Source organism: Oncorhynchus clarkii, chromosome 29 (genome assembly GCF_045791955.1).
Source record: "Oncorhynchus clarkii lewisi isolate Uvic-CL-2024 chromosome 29, UVic_Ocla_1.0, whole genome shotgun sequence".
NCBI classification, from domain to species: Eukaryota; Metazoa; Chordata; class Actinopteri; order Salmoniformes; family Salmonidae; genus Oncorhynchus; species Oncorhynchus clarkii.
Genome location: NC_092175.1, coordinates 9442880 through 9462182, shown reverse-complemented (window position 1 = coordinate 9462182; position 19303 = coordinate 9442880). Strand labels below are relative to the sequence as shown.

General features: G+C 45.1%; 1 protein-coding gene across 4 annotated transcripts in view; it reads left to right on the top strand.

Moving 5' to 3' along the window:
- The window catches only part of LOC139387984 (disabled homolog 2-interacting protein-like), a 181175-nt gene that overhangs the window by 145820 nt on the left and 16052 nt on the right, over positions 1-19303 (top strand). For all 4 annotated transcript variants that reach the window (XM_071134436.1, XM_071134439.1, XM_071134438.1 and 1 more), the window contains 4 exons: positions 13710-13854; positions 17637-17781; positions 17918-18154; positions 18320-18521. In XM_071134436.1, the coding sequence (XP_070990537.1) occupies positions 13710-13854; positions 17637-17781; positions 17918-18154; positions 18320-18521 (729 nt within the window). The remainder of the gene's footprint in view (positions 1-13709; positions 13855-17636; positions 17782-17917; positions 18155-18319; positions 18522-19303) is intronic.

The following is a 19303-nucleotide window of genomic DNA, read 5'->3' as shown; positions in this document are numbered from 1 at the left end:
CCCCCCCATATCTGCAAGGAGCTGATGACATTGGATGAAAGCCCTCCTCCAGCTATCACGGTACTACAGTGTGTTTACCACAGCTGTGATGTGGAGAGGTTTGGTCCTAGCTCCCTGTTGTTGTTCTGCTGTAAGGCTGACTGACACTAGGGCTCCGGCCCAAGTAGTGCACTAGGGGAACAAGATGCCATTTGAGACACCGCCTCACTCTGTGCCTGTGGGAAGACTGGGATTCATTTTCATCCCCAGCTAGCTCTCCCAGCTGACCCTACTCTGTACTACAATGTACCCAATGTAATTATACCCTCCATAGGAAGAGAGGGAGTGGTAGAGGAGAGCGGGAGGGAAGGAGAGAGGGGGAATAGATGAGAGAGAGAGAGAGAGTGAGAGTGGTTTGTGTCCGCTCCCCTAGAGTCTCAGCCCGGGGCTTCTAAGCCACAGTTATCGATCAGCCGAATCGCTGTTGTAATCTCTTTTCTTCTCTCTACGCCCTCTCTTTTTTCTATACCTTTAAAAAAAATAAAAATTGTCCAATAGCTTGTCTTCACTCGTTTATTGGAAAAGCTTCCTGTCTTGCTTTTGGGACTTTATGGTGTTGGCTATTAAACCCAAAAGAGGCATACAAACACAACAAAAATGTGGTACACTGGAAATGAAAACAAATACTAATTTGTTATATTTTCCACAGTGTACCACAAGGAAATGCGAGGAGTGATAATTAAAAGGATTAAAAGGAAATGCCAGAAAATGCTGTAAATTATGATTATTTTTTATTTATTTTAACAATCAGAAGAGAGAAAAGCCCCATTAAAACCACTACTTTAGAGCTTTTATTATTAAAAAACTGAAAATACAGTCACAAGTGAGAAAATAATTGTGATGTGATATTTTGGCCATATTGCCCAGCCCTAAAGGAAAATGCCAAGACTCTCCCACTATCTCTCGCTGACAAATTTAGCTATGGAAACACTTTAGAAAAAGAGAGAGATCTCAGCATCAACAGAGAATGATTTTCTGCGTCTTTTAGTTTTGTTGTCTTTGATAGCCGGGAATGTAATGTGCTCTGTATTCTGAGGGTCAGAGTATATTCTGTGTGTGTGTGTGTGTGTGTGTTATAATCAGTGTTTTGTAATGAGATGTATTGAATAGGTACACCTGGCGCAGGCAATGTCGAAGTCCTGATTTCTTCAGATATCTTTGTTGTTGTACCCAGCTCCTGTTTATGTTGACATGTACACACTAACAAATAATGGTTCTAAATAGTACCCGATAGGGGTTCTTTGGCATGTAATCGTAGCAGAACCCTTTTTGGTTCTCAAAACTGTAGAACCCTTTTTTGAAGGCTCAATAAAGAACCATGCCCCGGCAAACAAGCACATGCCAACACACGCACACAGACACTATCACACGCACACACACACACATCTGCTGTCTCACTACTGCCCCAGAGAAAACACAAGAAAGCTGATCTTCGAAGTGCTATAGCACACACACACACACACACACACACACACACACACACACGCCCCTGGGATGGACAAGGCTTTATGAGTGTGGTGCTGCCAGGTAAGACAGTCTGCAGGGAGACTCTTCTGCTAGAGTTTAACCTCTTATAACCCTTTTATACCAAGACTGAAACCTGCCAACTTAACCATGCCGTTTTCTTTTTAATGCCTCTTCTTTGTATCGGAAAGGGGAAGCCGGCACTTTTATTCAAGGGAGGTAGACGTGATTGCGGTATTGTGTTTAAAACACCCGCCAACGCCTCAGTATAAAGCGTTGCCTTTCATCTTACCGACTTTGGCACGCATTAACCTGTTTGACACAAACCAACACAGGGGTGTGATCATTCTACAGTGGTCCCTGCAGTGTACTCTCAAACCGGTGTGATTAGAACGCGTATGTAGAACGTCCAGTTATGATTGACGCAGCATACAGCGTTTGAGCTGGCCACACTTTTTTTTTTTTTTCCCACAGAAACATTTTGCACAAACACAGTCCTTACAAGTTAACGTCTTGATTGTGAGCAGTTTGTTTTTCAATGCAATGTTCAGACATTCACAGAAGTAGCTACAGCCTAACACAATCATCCAAACCGGAAAATGTAAGCTACATTAGTCCTAGTGCTAACTGGGGAAAGATTGATGTAACACAAGCGGTCATATTTAGCTAACTCTCAGCTGACAAACCATAATATGAATTAGTTAATAGCAATTACTATTTACAATGAATCAGTCCACGGGTGAACTCGCCATTGATCAAAATAATTGAATAAAACGCTTTCTAGTCATCGAAAGTAATCCGACGATGGGTAGTTTTTCGCGTCAACCAAAGATAAGAAGAGGACAAGATGAGTTTGGTCTGTTTGCAGTATGCATGTTGAAGAGGGTGTGTCGTCTACCATCATTCACTTCCCTTCATTCTCGGAAGTTTATTCGAAAGATGAGTGAACCATCCCTTCACCTCATTTTTGTTATAACATCTTTGGTCTGACAAACGTTCACGTGACACCCATAATGCATTTTATAATGTCAACAAACATGGCGCCACACAGTTGGCCAAATAGCTTAGCTCGTTATAATCAGTACAACCTTCAAAAAAGTATTTCACACACATCACAAGTGTCCATTACAATCTATGCAAGAATCAGAATGCATTATTTGTCACCAGTACTTGAAAACGTGAATAAAACAGTAAATACATTATGCTCAATACACACAGTATCAGTCAAAGTTTGGACACACCTACTCATTCTAGGGTTTTTCTTTATTTGTACTATTTTCTACATTGTAGAATAATAGTGAAGACATCAAAACTATGAAATAACATATGGAATCATGTAGTAACCAAAAAAGTGTAAATAAATAAACCCATGAGTGAGTTGGTGCGTCTAGACTTTTGACTGGTTCTGTACATACGGTATGCTACTTTAGAAACACTGCATAGGCACTTACAGTGCCTTGCGAAAGTATTCGGCCCCCTTGAACTTTGCGACCTTTTGCCACATTTCAGGCTTCAAACATAAAGATATAAAACTGGACTTGGCCATTCTTACACCTGGATATGTTTATTTTTGAACCATTCCATTGTAGATTTTGCTTTATGTTTTGGATCATTGTCTTGTTGGAAGACAAATCTCCGTCCCAGTCTCAGGTCTTTTGCAGACTCCATCAGGTTTTCTTCCAGAATGGTCCTGTATTTGGCTCCATCCATCTTCCCATCAATTTTAACCATCGTCCCTGTCCCTGCTGAAGAAAAGCAGGCCCAAACCATGATGCTGTCACCACCATGTTTGACAGTGGGGATGGTGTGTTCAGGGTGATGCGCTGTGTTGCTTTTACGCCAAACATAACGTTTTGCATTGTTGCCAAAAAGTTCAATTTTGATTTCATCTGACCAGAGCACCTTCTTCCACATGTTTGGTGTGTCTCCCAGGTGGCTTGTGGCAAACTTTAAAGGACACTTTTTATGGATATCTTTAAGAAATGGCTTTCTTCTTGCCACTCTTCCATAAAGGCCAGATTTGTGCAATATACGACTGATTGTTGTCCTATGGACAGAGTCTCCCACCTCAGCTGTAGATCTCTGCAGTTCATCCAGAGTGATCATGGGCCTCTTGGCTGCATCTCTGATCAGTCTTCTCCTTGTATGAGCTGAAAGTTTAGAGGGACGGCCAGGTCTTGGTAGATTTGCAGTGGTCTGATACTCCTTCCATTTCAATATTATCGCTTGCACAGTGCTCCTTGGGATGTTTAAAGCTTGGGAAATCTTTTTGTATCCAAATCCGGCTTTAAACTTCTTCACAACAGTATCTCGGACCTGCCTGGTGTGTTCCTTGTTCTTCATGATGCTCTCTGCGCTTTTAACGGACCTCTGAGACTATCGCAGTGCAGGTGCATTTATACAGAGACTTGATTACACACAGGTGGATTGCATTTATAATCATTAGTCATTTAGGTCAACATTGGATCATTCAGAGATCCTCACTGAACTTCTGGAGAGAGTTTGCTGCACTTAAAGTAAAGGGGCTGAATAATTTTGCACACCCAATTTTTCCGTTTTTGATTTGTTAAAAAAGTTTGAAATATCCAATAAATGTCGTTCCACTTCATGATTGTGTCCCACTTGTTGTTGATTCTTCACAAAAAAATACAGTTTTATATCTTTATGTTTGAAGCATGAAATGTGGCAAAAGGTCGCAAAGTTCAAGGGGGCCGAATACTTTCGCAAGGCACTGTACTTTGATAGAAACACACACATTTCCAAAGTTATTCCCTATTTGTTAGGGAAACAACAATGAAGGCAATCTGAGGACCAGCCTGAAAATGTGCCAGGGGGAAAAAGTGTAATGCTCGTCTGAAGAAGTGGACCAAGGTGCAGCGTGGTAGGCGTTCGTGATATTTATTAAACTGAACACCGCAACAAAATAACAAAGTAGAAAAACAAAAGCGCACAGTTCTGTCAGACAGCTAAACAGAAAATAACTTCTCACAAAACACAGGTGGGAAAAGGCTGCCTAAGTATGATTCCCAATCAGAAACAACGATAGACAGCTGTCCCAGATTGAGAACCATACCCGACCAAAACATAGAAATAAAGAAACTAGAATGCCCACCCTAGTCACACCCTGGCCTAACCAAAATAGAGAATAAAAAGCCTCTCTATGGCCAGGGCGCGACAAAAAGTTTATGCAAGACTGCGCAAACGTCTGCGCACTTGATCTGGGGAAACACTGGGGATGTGCTTGGGCTCTAGTCGAAGAGAGAAGTTTGTCCAGCTCAGTAAAGCCTCAAACATAAATTGTCGTCAACAGTGAAATGGGCTACTTCTATGTCAATTAACGAGGAGGCAGAACACACCTCAATTCAAACTGTTGTTAGAAAATGGAACTTGTTTGAAAATAATTTTAAATTAACGAATTGAAACAGTTTTTTTAACAAGTATGATGCGCTAAAAATAGCTAACTTACTGTTGTGAATGTAAAGAAATGATAGCAGTGCATTCTGTCGGAGGAATCTAGAACTTAATCAATGCTGGGTTAGTCAGGTTACCATGACAACGGTCACAAAAACAGGGTCAAAGTTAAATGTCTCTTCTCCCAGCCCTCCCCGATGCCAGCTAAACACTGGATGCTTAAATGGCAAATGCCAACAAGAAAGAGGTAAAAATGGGACTGTTTGAAAGGGGATCATATAAACATTGCCCTTTTCTTTTTCTACAGGCAACATTCCGTGAATCCTGGTTAAATTAGGTAATAGACTTCTCCCCTCTTTCCCTGTCCTTTCTCCTCCGTTTATTAACTCTGATCTGTTGAGCTGCACTTTCTTCTCCCACTCTCTCCACCATCCTCTTCCTCCCTTCCTCCCTCCGTCCACTTTCTCCCTCCCCTCATCTCCTCCGTTTATTAACTCTGATCTGTTGAGCTGCACTTTCTTCTCCCACTCTCTCCACCATCCTCTTCCTCCCTTCCTCCCTTCCTCCTTCCGTCCACTTTCTCCCTCCCCTCATCTCCTCCGTTTATTAACTCTGATCTGTTGAGCTGCACTTTCTTCTCCGGGCTCGCTCATCTCCCTCCTACCCTCCTACCCTCCCTCTCCCTCCTACCCTCCCTCTCCCTCTTCACTCCCTCCTTCCTGTCTCCCTCATGTCTCTCTGCATGGGAGGTTGTGGTGGTAGTGAGGTATAGTCTGGGTGATGGGATGTGACAGTAATATAGAAAGTGTCCCGTTTTTCCTCATTAGCACTGAAGCGAGGGAGGAGGGGGGCGGGCCGGAGGAGAGAGCGAACGAGGGAGGAGTGGTGGAAAGAGAGAGAGGGGAAGGGGGGTTGGAGCTCTTTTTAGGCCCTTGTCTCGGCGTATTAGAGAGGCAGAGTGGGGTTCCTAGTAATACTCTGTTATGAGACTGGTCTCCGCTGGCCCTGTGATTACTACACACACACACACACACACACACACACACACACACACACACACACACACACACACACACACACACACACACACACACACACACACACACACACACACACACACACACACTCTCTCTCTGCCCTATCAAAGGTTTCTGTATTCCTTGAGTATTGCTAGTCCATTCTAAGGACCACATGATAGATTCATCACAGCCCTGTTGCTAAGCTAGGATCAGACCTTTGCATGTATTGAACAGGTTCTGTTTTTATCCAGCACCCCTGTCTAACCCAGTCAGTACACTGCTACATTTAGGTGAGTGGAGGGGTCATAGTTTGCTCCCGAGACACTGAATCTAAGCTACATGCTCCCCCCCTCTCTCTATCCCCCTTTCTTCCGTTCTCTGCACCCCCTCCCATTTCTCATCCCCCTCTCGCTCTCTTCTGCCCCTGCTCTCTCATCTAACTCCTCTCTATGAATTTATGAATTTGCCAGAAATGGCGATAAAGGGACGAAAAAGGAAAGGAAAGGGGTGGAGATGAAGAGAGAAGGGTGGAGGTTGGAGAGTAGATCATAATTGGGCTGACATTCTCCCAGAGTAAAGAGCAGAGAAGAAGAACCCCTAGTCTAATGTTTGGCCAGGTGGCTGCCCATCCACACAGGAAAGGTCAGGTATCCTCAGGCTACCTTGTGTGTGTGTGTCTGATCCCTTATCCCTGCCAATTTCCCCAGCAGCGGCTTGACTATTGCCACACCACCCAGAGATGTGTTGCTGCTGCTGCTGCTGGTGTGTGTGTGTGTGTGTGTGCGTGCGTGTGCGCGTGCGCGTGTGTTAACGGAAAGTCTCTCTTTTCATTCACATCAAGCTCTCTGATTGGCTTCCTGCTGCTAGTCTTTGATTTTCTGGGATAACATGCTTAGAACCACAGGACCTGTCTGAGTACCCTCCTTCTCTTATTTCTCTCTGACTTGCTTTCTCTCTCTCGCTCCAATTTCTTCTCTCTCTCTCACTCTCTTCTCTCTTTCTCCCTCTTGTCTCTTCCCTGCCTCGCTCTCTTTCCTCGTCTGTTCTTTAAAGACTACGGTACCCCACTGTTTATTCTCCTCTCTCCCCTCTCACTACATCTGTCTCTTCTCTGTCCCTGCTGGCGTTCTCTCACCCTTCTGGCGTCCTCTCACCCTGCTGGCGTCCTCTCACCCTGCTGGCGTTCTCTCACCCTGCTGGCGTCCTCTCACCCTGCTGGCGTTCTCTCACCCTGCTGGCGTTCTCTCACCCTGCTGGCGTTCTCTGTCCCTGCTGGCGTCCTCTCACCCTGCTGGCGTTCTCTCACTCTGCTGGCGTTCTCTCACCCTGCTGGCGTTCTCTCACCCTGCTGGCGTTCTCTGTCCCTGCTGGCGTCCTCTCACCCTGCTGGCGTTCTCTCACTCTGCTGGCGTTCTCTCACCCTGCTGGCGTTCTCTCACCCTGCTGGCGTTCTCTGTCCCTGCTGGCGTCCTCTCACCCTGCTGGCGTTCTCTCACCCTGCTGGCGTTCTCTGTCCCTGCTGGCGTTCTCTGTCCCTGCTGGCGTTCTCTCACCCTGCTGGCGTTCTCTCACCCTGCTGGCGTTCTCTCACCCTGCTGGCGTTCTCTCACCCTGCTGGCGTTCTCTGCCCCTGCTGGCGTTTTCTGCCCCTGCTGGCGTTCTCTGCCCCTGCTGGCGTTCTCTCACCCTGCTGGCGTTCTCTCACCCTGCTGGCGTTCTCTGGTTAAGAAGACTTCCCGGCTTCCCGGTCATTTTCAGAGAGTTATTAAGATTTGTCGTTATTCCCTATGTGTGTCGCAGATACTGGGTTACAATTGATTCACAAAATGGACATAACGGCATATTAGTTTGGTAAATTGCACACTGGCTGCATATCTAGGCTGAAATGGCCCCCTATTCCCTATGGGCCCTGGTTAGAAGTAGTGCACTATATAGGGAGTAGGGTTCAATTTCAGAGGCCGCTCTACCCTGCTTCCTGCTGTCCTAGTATTGGGTTTGAGTGACGTTCTGGAAGTGTTTAGGAAGTATTTGCCAGGGCCAGATGGCAGGGACTGGGATGGTCCATGATAGCTTTTCCTCTTCCCAGTTTTCCAATTATCCATTTCACAGATCAACACACACACTCCTCACACTAAACTGGGCTCATCTCTCACACACACACACACGCAAATTCCCTTAACGAGCAGCCCTGCTGCCACAGGCCCATTTAGCCATCACCATCATGTGCTACTAGCACTCCGCTTGTCCGGTAGTATGGTTCTGAGCTAGGTTAGTTTATACTGAATGGCTTTTGTGGATAATTTTGATAACTCATCTCCATTTTGCCATTAGTGTGTGTGTGTGCGTGTGCGTGTGCACGTGCGTGCGTGTGCTAGATAATACAGACTCCCCCATGACTGCGTCAGAAGAATGAGACAAACCATTATCACAGTGTGAGCCGTAATCACACTGCTATGGGCAGGGCTTGGCACTGTGACACACAGTCTCACTTTCTCACTCGACTGCTAATGGAAATAGAAACGACCGGAAAAATGACACTTTTTCTTTGTCAGTAGATTTCTTTTACATTTATCAACACGTGAAATGAAACGCAGGGCCATGGCGCCTTAGCAGCAGCCTAAGTAGTTTTTTTTTAGCATGAATTCCTTTTTATGGCATTTTTTTCACCGACAATATATTTGTTTTAAGGACGTGTGGCAACCTGATGGGTTAGTTCCAGATGGAGTTGCCGATGCAGCTGTAAGAGACTCGATGGAGGGGAAAAGCAGTTCGGATTTACCTTGAGAGGGAGTCCATGTGCCTAGCTTTGAGTCTGGTCAAGTTGATAAAAAAAAAAAAGAACAATTAATCAGTAGCAGTGCGTGTGTAAAATCACTGGGGAAGCCAAGCCAATCAAAATAAACTATAGTACAACGTTGTTTGCTCTATAACCCATTCGTTCATACGCCACCGTGATATACAGTAAGGCCGTGACAACGCAAAGACAACAGTCACACAGTGGCGGAATAAATTCGACTACACGTACGTTTGTTTCATCACAAAACCCGGAAAGCGACATCTGTCCGGAGAACTCCACAAAGCAAAATATTGAACGTAACAGACAGTTTTATGACCTGCAGCGTGGTGAAACAACTTCCTGTTTTCCACAGTTTACTAAACAAATACTGATTTATAACCATACCACAAGTCAGCCTAAAGACAAATGGAGCAACGCCTCTGCTATTCCAGCACCATTTCAATGGAAACATTTAAACATCATCAAATCAATAAGGCTACATTTTTATAGTTTAATACACTGAAAACAAACTTAAAGATACCAAAAACTATTTCAAATCCAATCAAATCCAATTGTATTTGTCACACACATGGTTAGCAGATGTTAATCCGAGCATCGCGAAATGCTTGTGCTTCTAGTTCCGACAATGCAGTACCAACCAACGAGTAATCTTAACCTAACAATTCCAAAACTACTACCTTATACACACAAGTGTAAAGGGATAAATAATATGTACATAAAGATATATGAATGAGTGATGGTACAGAACGGCATAGGCAAGATGCAGTAGATGGTATCGAGTGCAGTATATACATATACATACAGTGCCTTGCGAAAGTATTCGGCCCCCTTGAACTTTGCGACCTTTTGCCACATTTCAGGCTTCAAACATAAAGATATAAAACTGTATTTTTTTGTGAAGAATCAACAACAAGTGGGACACAATCATGAAGTGGAACGACATTTATTGGATATTTCAAACTTTTTTAACAAATCAAAAACGGAAAAATTGGGCATGCAAAATTATTCAGCCCCTTTACTTTCAGTGCAGCAAACTCTCTCCAGAAGTTCAGTGAGGATCTCTGAATGATCCAATGTTGACCTAAATGACTAATGATGATAAATACAATCCACCTGTGTGTAGTCAAGTCTCCGTATAAATGCACCTGCACTGTGATAGTCTCAGAGGTCTGTTAAAAGCGCAGAGAGCATCATGAAGAACAAGGAACACACCAGGCAGGTCCGAGATACTGTTGTGAAGAAGTTTAAAGCCGGATTTGGATACAAAAAGATTTCCCAAGCTTTAAACATCCCAAGGAGCACTGTGCAAGCGATAATATTGAAATGGAAGGAGTATCAGACCACTGCAAATCTACCAAGACCTGGCCGTCCCTCTAAACTTTCAGCTCATACAAGGAGAAGACTGATCAGAGATGCAGCCAAGAGGCCCATGATCACTCTGGATGAACTGCAGAGATCTACAGCTGAGGTGGGAGACTCTGTCCATAGGACAACAATCAGTCGTATATTGCACAAATCTGGCCTTTATGGAAGAGTGGCAAGAAGAAAGCCATTTCTTAAAGATATCCATAAAAAGTGTTGTTTAAAGTTTGCCACAAGCCACCTGGGAGACACACCAAACATGTGGAAGAAGGTGCTCTGGTCAGATGAAACCAAAATTGAACTTTTTGTCAACAATGCAAAACGTTATGTTTGGCGTAAATGCAACACAGCTGAACACACCATCCCCACTGTCAAACATGGTGGTGGCAGCATCATGGTTTGGGCCTGCTTTTCTTCAGCAGGGACAGGGACGATGGTTAAAATTGATGGGAAGATGGATGGAGCCAAATACAGGACCATTCTGGAAGAAAACCTGATGGAGTCTGCAAAAGACCTGAGACTGGGACGGAGATTTGTCTTCCAACAAGACAATAATCCAAAACATAAAGCAAAATCTACAATGGAATGGTTCAAAAATAAACATATCCAGGTGTAAGAATGGCCAAGTCAAAGTCCAGACCTGAATCCAATCGAGAATCTGTGGAAAGAACTGAAAACTGCTGTTCACAAATGCTCTCCATCCAACCTCACTGAGCTCGAGCTGTTTTGCAAGGAGGAATGGGAAAAAATGTCAGTCTCTCGATGTGCAAAACTGATAGAGGCATACCCCAAGCGACTTACAGCTGTAATCGCAGCAAAAGGCGCTACAAAGTATTAACTTAAGGGGGCTGAATAATTTTGCACGCCCAATTTTTCAGTTTTTGATTTGTTAAAAAAGTTTGAAATATCCAATAAATGTCGTTCCACGTCATGATTGTGTCCCACTTGTTGTTGATTCTTCACAAAAAAATACAGTTTTATATCTTTATGTTTGAAGCCTGAAATGTGGCAAAAGGTCGCAAAGTTCAAGGGGGCCGAATACTTTCGCAAGGCACTGTATGAGATGAGTAATGTAGGGTATGTAAACATTATATTAAGTAGCATTGTTTAAAGTGGCTAGTGATATATTTTACATACATTTCCATCAATTTCCATTATTAAAGTGGTTGGAGTTGAGTCAGTGTGTTGGCAGCAGCCACTCAATGTTAGTGGTGGCTGTTTAACAGTCTGATGGCCATGAGATAGAAGCTGTTTTTCAGTCTCTCGGTCCCTGCTTTGATGCACCTGTACTGACCTCACCTTCTGGATGATAGCGGGGTGAACAGGCAATGGCTCGGGTGGTTGTTGTCCTTGATGATCTTTATGGCCTTCCTGTGACATCGGGTGGTGTAGGTGTCCTGGAGGGCAGGTAGTTTGCCCCCGGTGATGCGTTGTGCAGACCTCACTACCCTCTGGAGAGCCTTGCGGTTGTGGGCGGAGCAGTTGCCGTACCAGGCAGTGATACAGCCCGACAGGATGCTCTCGATTGTGCATCTGTAGATGTTTGTGAGTGCTTTTGCTTTTAGCTCAATCAATGTTGCTTAATATCATGTGGCTGTCCATGGTATTGATTTTACACACAAGTAAAATAAGAAATTGACTCACACTACTTGTAGACTAGTTGAACGCCAATGCCATCCTCCTCGTATTGCCAAAGCAGTCTATGGTCTGTCATATACTACGCTTTTAGTTTTTCCATAGGCTAGCAAGCATTTTAGCCACAGTAGGTAGCCTAACTTCCTCGCATGGGCAAAAATGAACCAGCTAAATTAGCTAGCTAGTTAACGTGAGCTTACCAGGCTACATCTAGGCTACATATTGAACTTCAGTCATCTCAGGCCAGTGGCACAATATATTCATTTATGGTTAGATCATAATCGTTGGCCTGTACAGAGCATTATGTCAAAACCACAAGTCCAAATCCACATCTCCATCCACGGCTTAGGAAAGGGACGATTTTAGCAAGCTAGGTACTGCAGGTTAACACAAGCAGACATGAAACAGACACGTTTGTCTGACAATGATGACGTTTTGATTAGGATGTGATTTGATTGGTGTGAAGCCAAATCCATACTGGCTGCCCTTGGGGGGAATTTTGCTGTGCCAGGACAACCCACAGTTGAGCTCAGCTCAACACTGATAGGCTAATTATTTTATAATTGTTTTATCAAGGGAGGCCAAATGCTTGCTGGCATCAATCAATCGAATGCTACGGGTGGACACATGTCATACTCTTTTGTTCCAGACAGCATCAGATACATGGGCTACACATACTGACACAGAGGGGCGCTGTTTCCCTCGCTCAGATGATTTCTCCGGTGAGATTCAGCCACTAGCGAATTGACGGAAAATTATGAAAACACAGAGAGACGAAAGATCAATTATTATGATTATTTATTTATTTCATTGGTATTTGGGGAAGTCTGGCTTCCCTTGGCATCCATGAACACACGCCACTGCAATTAATGTGGCTAATTCATATAATCAGAATCCACCACAGCGTTAATTAAGACTGAAGCTGGCAAGTCATTTTTTAATTGGCTAGCTAGCTAACGTTAGCTGGTCGAGGATGGAGAGAATCCGAAAGCAAGACGGCAGTGGTGTGCTGCGATGAGGATTGTAGGGAGGACAAAGTTACAAGGCTGCTCTTGAACTTTTATTGAAATGTGTTGTGCTTTCTGGCACCACTTCGTGACTGCCATAGCATCGTCCAAGTGAGAGCTTCATTTTTGGGGTAGTGAAATTAGCTAGCTAACTACCTACTTACTACAGAGTCCATGAACTGCAGTGGCTTAGCCACAACTTCATCCGACTGAGACACCTTAATGAGACTGCGTTTCCTACCCTGCCTACGGACTTTCTCTCCCCACTTGACCACCTCCCTCAGATGACCATGAACTTTCTAACGACTGTCCATTTCATGATGTTGTGATGTTGTTTTTCTCAATTACTTGTCTTTTTTTTTAGTGCTTTGAAGCGCTTTTGAGATTCTTTGAAAAGCACTATATAAATTGAATAAATTATTATTGTCATTTGTATTATTACTTGCACAATGCAAATAAGATCTGAGTTGTGTCATAGGTCTACACACGTCAGACTAACACAGTAAATTGCTGTTTTATTTGAGGAAATGCCTTCGGAAAGTATTCAGACCCCTTGGATTTTTCCACATTTTAATACGTTACAGCCTCATTCTAAAATGGATTAAATCAAATTTAAAATTTAAAATTAAAATAAATAAAAATAAAGTGCCATGGGATCTTTAATGACCTCAGAGAGTCAGGACACCCGTTTAACGTCCCAGCCGAAAGACGGCACCCTACACAGGGCAGTGTCCCCAATCACTGCCCTGGGGCGCATTGGGATATGTTTTAGACCAGAGGATAGAGTGCCTCCTACTGGCCCTCCAACACCACTTCCAGCAGCATCTGGTCTCCCGTCTAGGGACTGCGCTGCTTAGCTTCAGAAGCAAGCCAGCAGTGGTATGCAGGGTGGTATGCTGCTGGCTTAGCAACTGCAGTGTCTTCTGGGAGTTGTAGTCTCATCTCAACATGTTCTCTCTTCCTGTTTTGCTGTAGGACTTCCTGACTGACCTGATGATGTCAGAGGTGGACCGGTGTGGGGAGAACGAGCACCTGATCTTCCGAGAGAACACCCTGGCCACCAAGGCTATAGAGGAGTACCTCAAACTGGTGGGGCAGAAGTACCTGCAGGACGCACTTGGTAAGTCTGTCTGTCTGTCTGTATCTATATATCTGTCTGCCTGCCTCGTTTTCTGAATGTCTGCCTTCCTGTCTTCTCCAGCCTCTCTATGTCTTCAGTTATAGGAGAGGAGAGATAAAGCTATTGGAGACGATGTATGTGGTAGCATCTGCTGTACAGATGAGGAGGATGGGGCTGTAGATATGGTCTTTGTATTCAGCTGTAGGAGATGGCTGTAGAGATGACTGCTCCAGTCTGTGGACCGTGACATTTCCCTTCAGCGCAGGCCACCCTCTGGAGGAGAGAAGATAAATAATGTTTATCTCTCTAATGCCTGCCTTCAAGCTGTCAAGTCTTCACACTATTAATCAAACAAGCATGAATTCATAGAATGCTTGGGAATGACATAGAGTAAGGCCATTTGTGAATATTCTATAGCATTATAGAGTGGGATAGCGGCCGTGCGTTTGGACAGTTAATAGACACTGCGGTAAATAACGCCTAATTAAAAACCATCTGTCTCCACCGGGAAAAAATTGAGCGAAAGGTCGGTCACTCACCCACTCCTCCAATGACCTGACATCCTCCAAGCAGCGAGCTAACGTTAGGCTCTCGGTTTCTAGCTTGCTAAATAAATAGCTAAATAAATAACTAAATCAATAGATATGCTAGCCTATTAGCCATGTTGACTGACTTGTGATCATTGCCCTTGGTAGTTTGATTGTATTGACATTCCCAGCCTTAGTTACATCAATCTGTTTTTGTCCAAAATATTGAGTCATTGAAACTGAAACAGTGGAACCCGAATGGGTGGAAGCAACAAACAACATACAAGCCAGCTGTGATTTACAACCTGATAGCAATATTTTATATTGATCATCATGTCTGATATTATGATTGTCTGTTTGTTTCATATCTGCAAAGCAGTTCAAACGCTGCCAGTTCCACTTTAAGTTCAGATGTGGCAAATGAGTAGGCGCGGTCAACACACTTAACACGATAGGGGGAAGAGTTTTGTTGATGCTGAGAAGAATGGAATGTATATGTTTTAAAATAACATTATTAGAACGTTCCCTGAACGTTACTAAAGTTTTCTTGTTGTTTTTGTTGAGAGTTTTCTTAACGTTCCGGAACAATTTGAGAACATGGCTTTAAATAGAACCATAAGGAAACCTGTAGGAAACATTATGCTGAAGTACTGAAATTCCCACAGAAGAACGTTGTTTTTTAACATTCTCAGAAATATTTGACGCCATTCTCAATGTTGTGCCGTCTTTCGGAGGTCGTTCCTATATCATTACCAAAATTTAAATTAAATATAACCATCTTTTAAGTTTTAGGAAATGTTCTGTTAAAGTAATGAAATACCACATTTTTTAGATAGTTCATAGTAAAGAGCTTACTGAGCTGTAGTAGAGGTCAAAGGTCATTGAGGTGTAGTGGAGGTCTTAAGGCAGAGAAGGCCCAACCCTCCTGTACACAGGACTTTCTTTTTTTCCCCCTTCCCTATCTCACTCTCCCTTTCTCTACCATAAGGTTAGTGTTGTGTTATTGTTTGGCCGTGGTCCCGGCGATAAGCCTGGTGTATGTTGCTGTATTTACCTCATCCAGCCTGATTTAGAAACGTACACAGCAGCAGTTTTAGCTGCAGAAAAGCACACGCCCTCCCTGCAAATGCTCTTTCTTTTCCCATCCCTCTCTCATTTCCCTCTCTGTGTATAGATCTAAAAGGTCTGTCTGTCTGTCTGTCTTTATTTCTGGGGTTGTGTTAAGAATATATTGGGGCCTCAGTGAATCATCCATGTGTGTATTCCTTGGAGCTAATGTGCTTTGAAGCCTACCGTAGGTGAATAATGGAATCTCATCGCTGCCAAAGATGAACTGGTTCTGGTCTGCCATGCAGGGGTGACATAAGGATGACCAGGAGTAGGGGGAGGGAGATGGGGAGGGAGAGAGACAGACAAATTGTACAGGGGAAGTTATTACACCTTTATCACTGTCAAACTACGGATGAGATCTTCTTTTTATAGTCTTACCACATCCACTCTCTCGTTCTCTCTCGCTCTCGCTCTCCTCCCTCACTCTCTCTCTCTCTCTTCCTCTCTTGTTCTCCTTCATATGGGAAGGACAAAGTTGACAGGTAGGGGGAGAGAGAGGGGGGTGTTTGTGGAACGTTGATGGAGCGTTGTCTGAAGCGCATGAACATCAGTTGTGTTACCTGGGATGACCTGGGTCTCTGACTCAGGTTCACTCAGTGTTCTTATTGTTGGTTGACATATTGTTGGTCTGAAGTGATGTATTGCTTATGGTATGCTGTTATGGTATGCTGTTATGGTATGCTGTTATGATGTGATGTTTTGAATTGAGACACGGTAATTCTTTCAGCGATTCAGTTTCACTTTAATTTTAAAAAATCCCAGCGGTCAATAGCAAAAACAGCCCCCTTGTGGTCAATCATTATAACTACCCCCAGCCACAAACTGTTTACTGAATGAATGAATGTTTGTGTCTGAATGGATGAATGTTTGTGTCTCGTCACTCACCTGTCTCTCTCTCCAACCCCGTTGACTCTCCGTACTGGCTGAATGTCCGTGTCTGACTGTCTCCCTCTCCAACCCCGTTGACTCTCCGTACTGGCTGAATGTCCGTGTCTGACTGCCTCCCTCTCCAACCCCGTTGACTCTCCGTACTGGCTGAATGTCCGTGTCTGACTGTCTCCCTCTCCAACCCAGTTGACTCTCCGAACTGGCTGAATGTCCGTGTCTGACTGTCTCCCTCTCCAACCCCGTTGACTCTCCGTACTGGCTGAATGTCCGTGTCTGACTGCCTCCCTCTCCAACCCCGTTGACTCTCCGTACTGGCTGAATGTCCGTGTCTGACTGCCTCCCTCTACAACCCTGTTGACTCTCCGTACTGGCTGAATGTCCGTGTCTGACTGCCTCCCTCTCCAACCCTGTTGACTCTCCGTACTGGCTGAATGTCCGTGTCTGACTGCCTCCCTCTCCAACCCGTTGACTCTCCGTACTGGCTGAATGTCCGTGTCTGACTGTCTCCCTCTCCAACCCGTTGACTCTCCGTACTGGCTGAATGTCCGTGTCTGACTGTCTCCCTCTCCAACCCGTTGACTCTCCGTACTGGCTGAATGTCCGTGTCTGACTGCCTCCCTCTCCAACCCCGTTGACTCTCCGTACTGGCTGAATGTCCGTGTCTGACTGTCTCCCTCTCCAACCCCGTTGACTCTCCGTACTGGCTGAATGTCCGTGTCTGACTGTCTCCCTCTCCAACCCGTTGACTCTCCGAACTGGCTGAATGTCCGTGTCTGACTGTCTCCCTCTCCAACCCCGTTGACTCTCCGTACTGGCTGAATGTCCGTGTCTGACTGTCTCCCACTCCAACCCTGTTGACTCTCCGTACTGGCTGAATGTCCGTGTCTGACTGCCTCCCTCTCCAACCCTGTTGACTCTCCGTACTGGCTGAATGTCCGTGTCTGACTGCCTCCCTCTCCAACCCGTTGACTCTCCGAACTGGCTGAATGTCCGTGTCTGACTGTCTCCCTCTCCAACCCTGTTGACTCTCCGTACTGGCTGAATGTCCGTGTCTGACTGTCTCCCTCTCCAACCCTGTTGACTCTCCGTACTGGCTGAATGTCCGTGTCTGACTGTCTCCCACTCCAACCCTGTTGACTCTCCGAACTGGCTGAATGTCCGTGTCTGACTGTCTCCCTCTCCAACCCAGTTGACTCTCCGTACTGGCTGAATGTCCGTGTCTGACTGTCTCCCTCTCTCTCTCTCCCTGTGTTACAGGTGAGTTTATCAAGGCGCTGTATGAGTCAGATGAGAACTGTGAGGTGGACCCATCCAAGTGTTCGTCCAATGACCTGCAGGAGCACCAGAGCAACTTGAAGATGTGCTGTGAGCTGGCCTTCTGCAAGATCATCAACTCCTACTGGTAACTACTGGGACACCGAGCCACAATACACTACCATTTATCTCTCATGACATTTTAGGAACCACATTTACCACAGGGAACAGCACACTGTCTAATCTCCTCCCTAACGTTGTTGATACGTCCCCCTCCCTGGCAGTGTGTTTCCACGGGAACTGAAGGAGGTGTTTGCGTCGTGGCGACAGGAGTGCAGTAGCCGGGGACGACCGGACATCAGCGAGCGGCTGATCAGCGCGTCTCTGTTCCTGCGCTTCCTGTGCCCGGCCGTTATGTCCCCGTCGCTCTTCAACCTGATGCAGGAGTACCCTGACGACCGCACCGCACGCACACTCACGCTCATCGCCAAGGTCACCCAGAACCTGGCCAACTTCACCAAGTGAGTGTGTGTTGACGGCGTGTGTTTGTTGACGTCGTCCGTTTTCACTGTGTTTGTGTGTGTGCATGCGTGAGAGAGAGAGAGAGAGAGCGTGTTTTCTATACGCAGGCACTCACTCTCCCCCCTCTCTCCCTCTCGCTTTCTTTTTCTCTCCCTCCATCCCAGGTTTGGCAGTAAGGAGGAGTACATGTCCTTTATGAACCAGTTCCTGGAGCACGAGTGGACCAACATGCAGCGCTTCCTGCTGGAGATCTCTAACCCAGAGACCATCTCAAACACAGCAGGGTTCGAAGGTTACATCGACCTGGGACGGGAGCTGTCCACCCTGCACAACCTGCTGTCAGAGGTCGTCTCTAGCATGGACCAGGTAGGGCTGACAACCGGGGGGGGGGCAACAATGAATACAAGGGACATTTTGTCATTCGTTCATATACACTTGCGTCTGTATATCGTTTTTTTCAAGAACTGAAAGGAGAGTTTGTCCTGACCTCTCAAGGCCCCAGCTATAAGTGGATTTTCATGATCGGAATTGTCCAAGAACAATTCTGAGACCTGGTGAAAGCCTATATAACTAGGCCCCCAGACCTTTTCTCTGGTCAGGTCATGTAGTCAGGAAAAACCTCTGGCCCTAATTAAATACGTACTTTGAAAGTACATACTTAAAAATGCTGTGGTGCATGAGCACTACCCTTCAGTGTTTAATGATGTACAGGGTGCATTAGCATGTTTACCGAACAACATTCACCAATGTGTACAGCACACTATTGCTTATATAATACAACTACCGCTACCACTCTCTGTCAATGAGAGTGCACTATTGGTGTGCTCTGACTTGCAAATGGATTTGCTGGGGCACCTAGTGCATAAGCCATGGTTCCGTATGGAGAGCCATCCCAGCGTGGTAATTACTAGGTACATTTGGGGTCAAAACCCATATAGACTCCATTTGTATGTGTGTGTGCTCCATCCGATCCTCACAGAGAACAACACGCTTCCTTTTATTTCAATTTTTTTTTTAAACTCGTGTCTGTCCCCGTTCGACATCAAGTCCTCCCAGGCTCGGATTCATTATTCAAACTGAAGGGCATAATTAGAGTAAGATTAGCACTCTGTAATTGGAAAAATAATACGCCATCGAGCAGCTGACTG